Source organism: Scomber japonicus, chromosome 10 (assembly GCF_027409825.1).
Source record: "Scomber japonicus isolate fScoJap1 chromosome 10, fScoJap1.pri, whole genome shotgun sequence".
Taxonomy (NCBI): Eukaryota; Metazoa; Chordata; class Actinopteri; order Scombriformes; family Scombridae; genus Scomber; species Scomber japonicus.
In genome coordinates, this window is record NC_070587.1 from 22,415,951 (window position 1) to 22,428,491 (window position 12,541).

Consider the following 12,541-nt stretch of genomic DNA (forward strand, 5'->3'; position numbering starts at 1 on the left):
TTCTTACTGGCTGCCATATCTAGGCCAGCACTGCCTCTTACATCCAGGGCACCAGCCAAGAATTAAGCACTGCTCAAAGGACACTTTTCTTTGTCAGTTTTACACAAAGTTAACCTTGAGCCCAGATTTCTGTGTCTCCTGCCTTTAAAAAAAAATCTAACTAGGGGAGCATACTTGCACCACTTCTGTTTAAATCATTTCTTGAGCTTCACAGGGTTTAAATTCTTTTGGGATATTACAGCCACAGTTTTTTCATGGGAGGTAAACCAATATGAACAGTACGTTCCTTTCCTTTTATAGGACTCAGATTTGAGTTAGTTCAGTTTTAAATATATTTCCCGTGTAAGAATAGCAGTATTAAATTGAGGGTCTCTCATGATTTTCCATTCCCCAAGTAATGCTGACAATATGCCAAGTATAGCCAGCTTGTTCCCTCAAGATTTGGTGACATAATATAAAGATCTGGTGAAATAATAATAAGTTTTGATTGGTGGCAGTTAATGTATTCTCACTTCTTTTAGCAAAAACTACCATGCACATCATGACTTTTCCTTTTGTGTTTCAAATGGATTCAAAGTATAATGTAATTATTTATACCCATAACTACATAATTTATCTCTATCATTATAATACTAGTAATTTTACAAGGCCAATTGAAATGAAGTGGAGGAACCTGAATAATATTAATAATAACTGGACAAGCCAATACAGTGACAGCATAGTTTCTATTGCAACATTACTTTGTGCAGAACATTCCTGGATCAACAAAAATAAACTTATTACATTTTTTCCACATGTAAAGGACTAATAATCCCAATATGGAACCAAAGAGTACTCTAAAATGAAATAGGATGTTTGATTTTATATTTTGACTGGAAAAATATGGAATTATTTACTGCAATAGTTTAAACATGCATGAGGACCACACATTTTCCATTTTTCATGTACTGCTCTCCTGCTGTCTTTAGCGTTTTGATCTTCTATTGTCTCAGCTTGCAAAGAAATGACCTAACCCCTACTTAACCCATTCTTTTGCCTTAATGGTTAGTGGACAGTAACGGGCTTGAAAATGACTGCAGGTGTTTGAAACAGATGCATTTGACAAACTGGTTGAGAACAAAGACAGTGGAGTGCGTAAGTGTAGTATTTTGACTCCAGTATTCGTGCCTTTCTTCTTGAAGCCAATCCCGTCCAATTTAACACATTTCCTGTGTGCTCTCGGGGTCCAACCAGCAGAGCGCTTGCATCTGTGCGCTAGATCAACACACAGAGAAGAAGCTTTTGGTAGAGTTAAGATGGCGGCATGTGGGTGAGGAAGCTGGGATCTAAACTCGAGGGTTTTCGCCATTAAAAGATTCCTATGAATCCGCATATATATACAGCCATCGAAAGATTAACTATTTCCCACATCTTTCACGCGTCTGTGTGTGATTTTGGATTGACCCCATGACATCTATACACTTCGTGGTTCACCCGTTGCCCGGGACCGAGGACCAGCTCAATGACAGGTAATTAAAAACAGAATTAAAAGCATATATATGTGCGGACTGTGGTGTATAGTATTCGAGGTTGTATTTGTGAACGACGCAGACATTGCCATGCGTGTGACTTCGGGTTGAAATGATTGAAATGACCCTCTCTCTGGGGTTGAAACAAGGCCCGGCATCTTGGAACAATCCTCGTTAGCTTGTTGCTACCTAAACAGTCGCTGCTATCGGACGGTTTCCTCGGCTCTCTGGAAGGATTGGCTCACAGTCAAAGTTGAGATAGACAATGCGGGTTGGGGGATGGGGGGGAAAGAGAGGGAAATAAAGGTCGTAAAACACAACATTGATGAAAACTGGACGAGTCGTCGTGTCTATATTACATTTCCATTCTCTCTACATGTGTCTGTATTTGTCTTGTGGGGCGTCTGGTTGATTATCAAGATCAATGAAGTAGCTAACGTCAGCTAACTAACCGATAGCTTAGCTGCTAATGCTAGCAGGCTAATGTGCTACCACGCTCTTGTCGAAGCCAAATATTTGTATTAGAGGCTCTTTTGTGTCAGGCCGGTGTTTGGAAGTATATAGGCACTGCTTACTAGCTTACATAGTCGGACATAATTAGACAATTTGTCTGTTTTTTAGCTCTGCGCACTGAGATAAATATCTCAAATATGCAGTGATGCACAGTTAGCAACATTGCATTCACATTAATCCTGTTATCGACTTTAATAGGGGGACAAGCTGAGGCTTATAAAGTGTGTGTGTGTTTGTGGTCGATGCTGGAATCTCCAATGTTGAAATGACCACACATTTTATATTCTTTCACTGTTACCTAAATACCGTTGTGTTCTAGCATACACGCACGGTAAATTCATCTGTGCACTATATGAAGAGTAGTGTCATGCATCATATCGCATTCATTGGCTTTCTTTCTGAAATTTCCCAGCACAATGAGTCAGTAGTTGTTTGAAGATAGATCCAGGAAATTATGTTCGACACTGTTCTTCAGTGTTGGTAGAACATGTGATTTTTGTTAAATCTATTTATATCATCCATTGAGATTGAAATGATTAATGAGCTGTTCTACTTAAAGACAAAGAGGTTGAGAAGTCAAAGTGTTTTTAGAATGACCTTGAGATTAAGATCTGTATATGGGCTCGGAGTATTTGAAGGCTTTTTTTTGCTGTGTTGTTGTACTATCCCACTCTTTTGCATAAACCTTGGGCTGACTGACAGGAAAGGTGGTAAACAGATGATGGTTCGCAATCTTGTAAACCACTAGTATTGAGTGTGTCTCACTGGGAGGATGCCGGTTTCTAGATTGCTCCCTGTCATCTGTGGTGTTCTGCAAGGATCGGTTTTTGGCCCCATCCTGTTTTACCTGCTACATACTCCCCCCCGTGGACATGTCAGCAGCAGATGTGGGATTGCTTTTCATTACTATGTTGATGATACTGAGCTGTACATCTGAACTGCCCTAAGCCCTTCTGCAGCCATATCACGGCTCAGCACCTGTCTCAAGCCACAGATATACTCCAGATATACTCCTACATGGACAGCTGTGGATACCACAGACACATAGTAGCTCTGTTTATGCAACTTTCTGCAGTCCGTTTGGAGGACATGTTCCACGCTATTGACATCTATAGTAATATAATGATACAGCTTTAATAAGATAAAGGCCTGAATGAGCGCACACATGTCCTCCACTTAAACAGCAGCAAAACTGAAGCTCTCCTCATTGGCACTCGACACCAGATTTAGTCATACCCCATACGGCTGGGACACCCCCCCCCCCCCCTCCTCCGTCACTAACAAGGGTGTTAGATTTAACCCTCAGCAGACCTCTTATCACCATATAAGACATCTGTGGAAAACTTTTTTTCTACCATCTCAAAAAACTCTAACCTCCGCCCCTCTGTAACCCTGTCAGATACAGAAAAACGTATCCATACCACACTCCTCACAGGGATCCCTGGCAGAAGCATCCTAAAGCTCCAGTACATTCAGAACAGTTCTTCCAGGAACCCAAAAGAGAGTGCGAAACCACTAACATGTAACACCAATTGTGTTTTCATCGCACCGGCTCCCTGTCTGCGTCAGGATTGACTACAAAGTCCTGCTACTCCTATACAAATCCATCAACAGACATGTGCCTCCCTGATCATACCACAAACCTCCACCCACACCCTCAGATCCACCAACTGCTTGCTCCTTCGGGTCTCTAGTACTGAGCTCCACACCATGGGGGATCGGGCCTTTGGCTCTGCTGCACCACACTTGTGGCCTTAGCCTTCCTAACCATCTTAGGGTAGCACAGAACCTCGGCCTAAAAACCTTCTTATTCAGGAAGATTGTTTTTAATCTTAACTCTTGATCGAATTTTCTTTCTGTTTTGTATTCTGTGGTATTAATACTGTAACACTTTGAGTTTCACTATGAATAAAAGGTGGTAGATATTAAACTTATTATTATCACGATTATTATATAAATCTAAAGCCACTCAAACATTTTGGTGGTATGGACCTTCAGCTCCTTAAAGAGGTCAGGGTTGTTTCATCCCCAGGCGTGCATGCCATTGCATACTACAGTCACCATGTGCTGCTGGGCCCCCCTCCTTTCTTTTCCCCATGAAGGAACTTGCAGTTGTCAAAGCAGATAAGTGCTTCTATCTGAAATAAAAAGGCTTGGTCCAGCTTGGCTCATTAGAAGTGCTTGCCTGGCATGAACATCCGGTCAGATTTCTTCAACCAAATGCCAGTGGTTTGTTCACTGAGTTCTGCTTAGAGACATAAGAACAGCACAGCGGAAATGCAAAAGACTCCCCTGCAGTCAGACGGAATTGAATATGTTTTTTTGTGTGTGTGTGTGTGTGCCGTGTTTCAACTGAAAAACTGTAAAACTGATTTAAATGGCTCATTGAGGCGAGTAGACTGTGTGTCTATGCTAGAGCGGTGCCATTTCTTGACGGGTAAATCGGTGAATGACTGACCTGGCTGCCTTGTGGTCATTTTCTCTTACGTTCCCTGCACTCTGCGGACAGATGCACAGGCTTTTAACGTGCCTTTGTGTTGTGAGGGGATTTCTGACTCTACCATGTGCTGTCTCTGTGGTATGTCACATTTGGTGATCCAGAGGAAAGTGACAGGGTCAGTACTTATAATCTTATAGTGTAAGCATTTACTCATTGAACCTACATTTAGTCAGCCTCTTAAGGTTCGCCACACAGTGATGAAGCAAGAATTTTAGATTGTTGTGAATAAGCCTAGACAATAGAAAATAAACACGCACTGAATGGACATTAACATCCAAATTATGTTTAATCTGGATGCCAATTGGGAAAAAAACATTTAAGTATTCCCTGTTCAAACAAAAACATGTGAATTGAGTTTTAAAAGCATATAAATGATCTGTAACTGCATTATTAAGAAGGATGAGTGTTTTTCAGTTAGATATGTGATCGGCTTTCATCTCAAAGTACCAGCTGGATTCTGTTGACATCCTGTTGCATTTTGCGCTTGTTCATCCATCGCATCGAGTAGCTCAGTACTTCTATATCTGTGGCTAATGACCACATGTGGGACAGCTTGCAGGACTATATATTCTTACATGACAGCAGAGGCCACAGAGGTGTACCTAGAGGAGCTAAGGGGTTGACGTGTATTTCTCGACAAGCCACAAGACAAAGTACAGGGACGGATATATCTTAGCAATGTATATGATAAATAACTGTCATGCTAGATTGTCAGGTAAACAAGTTACATGATGCTAAATAGTTTATGAAAGGGTGACTGTGGGAAGTTATTCTTCAGGAAGCAAAAATTCCAATTACTGTTTTTGTCATTGTTGGCTCTACTACAGAATTCCAATTTATTATAACATCCAGGCAATTAACCGTTTCGTTTTTGCTTCGTCATTCATTATGCTTGTCATTTGACTAATATACACATAGTCAAAGACTAGCTTTGCACCTGAGTGGTAAAGTGGGAGAAGATATTTATGGCGGCCGGGGTTGCAGAAGTTAACAATTCATTTTCTGCATGGGCAGCTATGAGTTTCTGGCTGATAGAGTACCGGGCATGAGTTACTCCTGAATGAATCATCAGGGCAAAATGAGACAGTCTTCTGGAGGGGGGAAAAATCAATTAATTAAGAAAAAGGGCAAAGAGCATTGTAGCGAGAAACATCCAATAAGTAGAAATTCAGTTGCCAGCGTTAGTCATGTATAATTCTGGAAATGCGGTGTTTGTTATTCAGCTTTGAATTATTTTTGGATCGAAGTAGCAATTTGTACCTTATCATAATAACAGTGTTTTTAAAATGCCACTGGTGCCTCCATAGCAACAAACACTGAGGCTCAAGGGTACAATCATTTTTTATTTTTTTTCATTTGAGATACCAAACTCACAGAACATAACATTCCTCATAAAATTGAAATTGTTATAACTAACGGCCATAACAAAATAGTCACAGTTCATTATTCAGCGGGTCTGTTAGAAGCTGCTACACTGGCATCATCAGATAGGACTCAGCATTCACCCTCCTGCTCTGACAACCAGACCTGTGACCTGTGCTATCTGCTATGTTTAAGCTTATGACTGACATGTTTACATGTTTGGTATCAGCAGCCCAGAACACAACCATATGTCTCAAGTGATGCAGAAAAAGAAAAGCATTGTCATCTGTCATCAGTAACATCTATAGATTATTTAAATTTACTTTATTGGAGTTTTTTTTACATTGTAAGTTATTATGCAAGGTATACATTTTTGCTATTTGCATAACCAAATGTAGATTTGTTAAGACAAACATGGGACAAATGCTGTGCTTCCTATTTGCCTCATAGTTATTGGACAATTTTGTTAAACAGAATTTAAGTGATAGTATATATATTAATAAGTCCTGGCATTAAGTAAAGGGATGTAAATGAACCTGATTAATGTGTAATCAGTCATTCATGTTGTGAAGTATCTCTCATCATTGAACCTTTTTGATTTACATACATTACCCTGCATTCATTTGATCCTAGATGTGTTTTAACTTGCATTAATATAGTCTTTATTTATCTCATCAGGCTCCGTGAAGTCTCAGAGAAACTCAACAAATACAGCTATAACAGGTGAGTCTCTCAATGTTGCAATGAATGAATCACTGTGAACAGAATCTTGTTAGTTATCCTTTATGTTGGCTCATGTGTCTTTGTGCTTGTTTTCCCAATGCAGTCATCCACACCTTAGCCTGTTGGAGCAGGCCACACTAAAACAGTGCGTCGTTGGTCCCAACCACGCCGGATTTCTCCTTGAGGTAATGTCCTATTTTACTTGGAGATCTACAGTGTAGGTTTATTATCTGCTGCTGCTGCTGCCCACCAAAAACAGTTCCACATGAGAGGAAGATTTTGATTGAAAATGGGTCACTATTATCAGATTACTTCAAAGTTCGCTATGGAAAATAAATAAATGAAAAACAGTGGGTAGCTTGCTTCCATTTTACCTTGTTGTTTATAAATTGTAGGATTCAGACTGGATTCAATGGATTGGATGTTTATGTACAGGAGACTCCTTAATTAGGCTAATCCAGTTTGAATAGGGCTATAGATACACTGAAGAGACATGTAGTAATTGATCTTAGTTTGTGTATTTGAGCTTTGAGAGACAAACAGATGAATACAGGTGGAAGTGTGTTCAGGAGTTGCAATTGCAATAATACAGTAAGCAACACATTGAAAACAGCAGTGTGTGTTAATGGTTTGATGTAGTGATAACATTACTTATGTCTTTGCAGTAAATGAACTAGTGTCCACAGCAATTAATCAGCAGTTTGATTATCATAGACTGGGGTATAAAAGAGAAAAGGTTCTTGAGTATTTGGCTTTATGTGGGAAGTGATACATGACTCAGTACAGTTTGTTCAGTTGTGCTCAAGGTTAGAGTAGGAGTTAAAGTTCATGTGTCATATGCTTCTCATTAAAAATCATGAATGCATCTTTCTCCTTTAGGATGGACGTGTGTGTAGAATCAGCTTTGCTGTCCAGCCCGACCGCCTGGAACTCAGCAAACCGGATGGCAGCGATGGGTGAGACACTTCTTTATGATGGGATCCGTCCCGGAAACTGTTTCAGCTTTGGCACCGAGTTGGAAAACAGATTGCTTGTGGAGATGTTTAGTACAAGGCACACTGAACATGTTCAGGCTCACCGATGACGGTCACTGTGATTTGAATTCTATTCCACACTTGTGCCCTTTTTGTCTCTGGCCGCGAAGCATTTGGACACGGTTTCACTACTAGAATAATACTCTTTGCTACCAAGCTTTCCATCAGAGTGAAACGTATATCTGAATACATCACTGGTCTGTTCTTAAAAAGAACAGTTGGACTGATGGATGCTTTGCTGTTCCTTGATTAGATAATTATATCTATTGTAATAATAGAGCTGCTTTTAAGTTTTTTGTTTTTTTCCATAGTTACATACATTGCAGGCACATATTTGTTTTTCCAGTATAAAAAAACAAGTATTTTCTTCTAATCTCGACACCAAAGAACCAACAGGAAAACAGTCCTAAAATTGTTTTTGTAACATTCTGAAAGCAAACTTCATTTCCTCTCGCTGTTTCTTTTTTTCTATTTAAAAAAGAAAAAAGAAGAGCTTTTTACTAGGTGCTTTGTTTGGTGCTGCCTATGAGCATGTATGTTTGGTGAATGTCTCATTGATAGTTGTCGATTTCCTGCCAGCAGAACAGCATCCAACAGTGATTTCAGAGTTTTTCAAGGCCCCTCTCGCTGCTAAATATCCATGTGAATCAGGCTGTAAAAAGACAGAGGAGCTCCCCACTCCAAACCTCTCTGCAGAACACGTGTTTTATTGCCTGCCGCAGACTTGCAAAAAGAAGATGAGGTGGTTTCAAATTATAATAGCTTTTCAGTCAGCACCATTGTGGGTTGCTGGGAAGCCTATGGAAAAGTGTGCTTTAGATTGTATCGGGCATGTTTGTCAGCTCACTGTAGAAGCACTAATATAATCTGGATGTTAGGAGGTTACATAGATTGTGTCTGCTTGTTGATTTGAATTTGCTGTGTCTATGTTTTTATATCTGAATAATTTGAATCCCTGTTTCTGCATCCCATTGCTAAAGTATAGTCCTCAATGTGATTTCATTATTGTATTATTTAGTTGGAAAGTATCTCAATTTACTTGAAATATCTGTAAAATTGTCCTACTTTTTTTTTTTTTACCTTTTGCCAGATCAAAAAAAAACATTTTTGCCAAATGCCTACTTAGAAAACATCAGAAAACAAACTTGGAAGGCATCTCATTAAAACAAATCTTGAAATAAGAGAAAGCAGTCACAGCCCCAAAACTTAAAAAAAAAAGAAAAAGAGGACGGAGGAACGAGTTGCAGCCAATTCTGATTCCCAAGGGTGTTGCCATGCTAGTCTCCAACATACCACCCCTCTTGTTTCACAGTATAATATTCAGAGAAAATATATCCTGAACCAAAGGGTATAATTTAACAAATACCTGGGGTAATGTTAGTTTCTGTTCACCCAGGTAATAACAATAATTATATTAATAATAATAATGATAATAATAATAAAGAAACAGTCTTTTGGTCCTGTGCGGGACTTTTGTAGGTTTGTAACTGATCTCCCATCTTTTGTTTCCAGTTCAAAGTTGAGCAGTGGTTCAGGGACAGGAAGGAGCTCCAGGCCAGGCAGGACTAGTGATCCGCCCTGGTTCCTGTCTGGTTCTGACACACTGGGCAGACTGGCAGGCAACACCCTTGGGTAAGTTCTGGCAGGGCTGACAGAGACAAATGGTCCTGTGAAAGCTCAAGTCTGTAGAGCACAGCACTGACTGCTGCAGCTGGATAGGGGTGTATTCCCCCTGCCCCCCCCCCCCCCCCTCCGTAGGATTCAATGCCACACAATCTGGAGAAACAACTTTAGAAAATGTATTGGGTAAATGTGTCTACCAAATGGTGTAATTCAAAAACATGGTTAAATTTTGCAGTGTTTGGTTGTAATTTTACTGTTTTTTGGAGAAGACTCCTTATTAAAAATCTGTTGTGAGTCCTCTTATAGAAGTTGTCCATAACTAAAATTAAGCTGCAGAATAACCCTCACAGTTTAACACAGAATTGAAAAAATACAATGGCTTAAATATATTACAAATGTACATAATACATTTAGTACTACATTTACTCTTATGCTATCTGATTAAATTAGGAAAAGTAGCACCAGTTAATTTCTGCCTTCCTGTAAGTGCTGCTGATGCAAAACCGTGTGCACTTCCCAGTCTCTGCTGTCACAGGGGCGATTCTCTTTCATACCCACATGTGTGTGCGTGTGTGTGTGTGCTTTTGAGTCTGCTCTGTTAATCAGATGGTGTTTTTTTGGCAGTCGTTGTATGACCTCCGGCCTTGTGCTGTGTGTGTAACAGGAGTCGCTGGAGCTCTGGGGTAAACGGAGGCAGTGGAGGAGGTGGAAGCGGAGGAGGAGCAGGGGGAGGCGGAGCGGGAGGCGGCAGCAGCGGAGGCGGAGGTGGCGGAGGAGGAGGAGGAGGCGGAGGCACGTCCGGCAGGTCGTCGACAGCAGCTAGAGACTCCCGACGACAGACTAGAGTGATTCGTACAGGAAGGGATCGCGGCTCAGGCCTTCTAGGGAGCCAGCCTCAGCCTGTCATACCAGCTTCTGTCATCCCAGAGGAACTTATCTCTCAGGTACACATATTTGCATACATTGTTCTTTGTCGAGCTTTATCTTCAGCTTTTCTAAATAAACCTTTGTGTACTCAAGCTGGCTGTGTGTCCTGAAGTTGCATAAGCATCTGTAAAATATGTCATGTTCTTTTTACCAGGCTCAGGTTGTCCTTCAGGGGAAGTCCAGGAGTGTGATCATTAGAGAGCTCCAGAGGACTAACCTTGACGTCAACCTAGCTGTCAACAACCTGCTGAGCAGGGATGATGAGGATGGAGATGATGGAGATGATACAGCCAGCGAGTCCTACCTCCCTGGAGGTTTGTTAAAAAAAACTAAACAGGGAATGGGCACAGAAAGGACAGTGGGTTATATGAAATGTTACTGCATAGCATCTCAGTGAGAGATACTTTCACTTACACTACTCCTTTTAATAATGAAATAGTTGGGGATTTTCAGCAGTTGAAAATATACAGTGCATGCACATGATACAAATAAGTGTGTCAAAGAGTAGTCAAATGATAGATTTCACTGAAGGAGAATTAGTTAGTAATAACAATAATACATGCAGTAAGCAATACAGTATTGTCTGTATTTACATGAAAAATGTAGTTTTGTATTTTTTAAACTTGGATCCTCTTGTGTCTTTGTCCCATACAGAGGACCTGATGTCCTTGTTGGATGCAGACATTCACTCAGCCCACCCCAGTGTGATTATTGATGCTGATGCCATGTTCTCTGAGGACATCAGCTACTTTGGATACCCCTCTTTTAGACGCTCCTCTCTGTCCCGCCTAGGATCCTCCAGAGGTAAATCACCAACTCACCTCTAGACTAGTGAAGGGCAGGCAGGATGTTAGAGAGGCTTTGGTGGCAACACTGGTGATGGCTTTTGTTTGTGTGGAGGGAACTTTTGAACTTTTGACAGTTTAAGAAGACAAAAACACAACAAACAAGCTGGGAAAGCAAGACAGTAGTGACTCATTGAGCTGTTAATATATGAATAATCACAAGTAATTTTACAATCAAAGCTTTTTTGGGGGCAAAAAATGACAACTGTTGGGGTGATGGAAAAAAAAACTTACTTATTAAAGGTGAAAGCTCAATTGCTGGGGAAATTTAATGCTATTTTCTCTTCAGTCTGTTCAGTTGGATTTGTAATATGAGTGTTTGGTGTTACAAGCTATAAATGTTTGGTGTTGTATGGTGCATGGCTGTAGAACATACTGTGAGCTCTCTGAGAAAGGCCCGCTAGGCCCACCTGTCTTAACAGGAACCCTTCAAGGCAGTCTATTCTAAAACCCTACCTAGCCCACTCTTAGCTCGTATGCATGCTTTCTTTCTGTCTATCCACTTCCTCTTCTATCTCGCATTTTAACATATGAGCGTGCAAACTGACTTACCCACCAGTATAATTTAGACTCCCACTCAATCTTCAGTACTGCAATTTTGATTTGCATTAAAAGTGATTCTAAAGAATCTTATATCTCTCTCTCTCTATTCTTAAAACTATGTTGACGGGTCTTTCCCAGAGAGTGGCTTACTTCTATCCCACTGGTGTGACCTTATTGCATACCAGTTCTCCTTCTTCCCTTAGAGCGCGACTCAGAGCTGTTGCGTGAGCGCGAGTCTGTATTGAGGTTGCGCGAGCGCCGGTGGCTGGATGGGGCCTCGTTCGACACAGAGCGAGGTTCCACCAGCCGTGAGGGCGAGCCCAGCCTGGACAAGAAAAACATCCCGGTTCAGAGTCCTGTCTCCCTGGGAGAAGAGCTCCAGTGGTGGCCTGACAAGGTAGGAGCTATCAACCTAAACATCTGAACAGCACCTCTTAGTAAACATATTTTTTTCATTGCTGTGACACCATAAATGGAGCTCTGGATTATCCTATTTCTTATTATAATCTTGAGATGTCTCTACAAATTGACTGTGGTAGCCAATTAGATTAAAAGTAAATAATTTACAACACTGACACATCGAGATCTCTTGATTTCCTCTTCAGGATGGTGTGAAGTTTGTGAGCATTGGAGCCATGTTCTCAGAGCTGGTGGCTGTCAGCTCAAAAGGAGAGCTATATCAGTGGAAGTGGAGCGAACCTGAACCCTACAGGAATACACAGGTGGAGAATTCAACATTTGTGCATGGAATTACATGTTTGATTGAGCACTGAATGTTTTTGGTAGTATCAAGGTGGACAGTGAAGTTAAGATGTAAAAAGTAACCAAGTCTCTTAGGGTCTGTATTAACAGAAGACATTTCTTTCTTCACATCCTGCTATGATGAACAATAACAAATTGACTATATACTGAATGTGTTTTATCTGAGATACAATATCATTTAATCTTATTGTTGCGTGTACT

General features: G+C 40.7%; 1 protein-coding gene across 3 annotated transcripts in view; it reads left to right on the top strand.

Annotated features, from left to right (window-relative positions):
* Positions 1 to 1,285: 1,285 nt before the first annotated feature.
* Positions 1,286 to 12,541, top strand: part of ubr5 (ubiquitin protein ligase E3 component n-recognin 5) — a 32,317-nt gene continuing 21,061 nt past the window's right edge. For all 3 annotated transcript variants that reach the window (XM_053326595.1, XM_053326596.1, XM_053326599.1), the window contains exons 1-10: positions 1,286 to 1,508; positions 6,562 to 6,606; positions 6,710 to 6,791; positions 7,486 to 7,562; positions 9,153 to 9,272; positions 9,928 to 10,207; positions 10,345 to 10,504; positions 10,845 to 10,994; positions 11,764 to 11,975; positions 12,184 to 12,300. In XM_053326595.1, the coding sequence (XP_053182570.1) occupies positions 1,447 to 1,508; positions 6,562 to 6,606; positions 6,710 to 6,791; positions 7,486 to 7,562; positions 9,153 to 9,272; positions 9,928 to 10,207; positions 10,345 to 10,504; positions 10,845 to 10,994; positions 11,764 to 11,975; positions 12,184 to 12,300 (1,305 nt within the window). In that variant the 5' untranslated portion in view covers positions 1,286 to 1,446. The remainder of the gene's footprint in view (positions 1,509 to 6,561; positions 6,607 to 6,709; positions 6,792 to 7,485; positions 7,563 to 9,152; positions 9,273 to 9,927; positions 10,208 to 10,344; positions 10,505 to 10,844; positions 10,995 to 11,763; positions 11,976 to 12,183; positions 12,301 to 12,541) is intronic.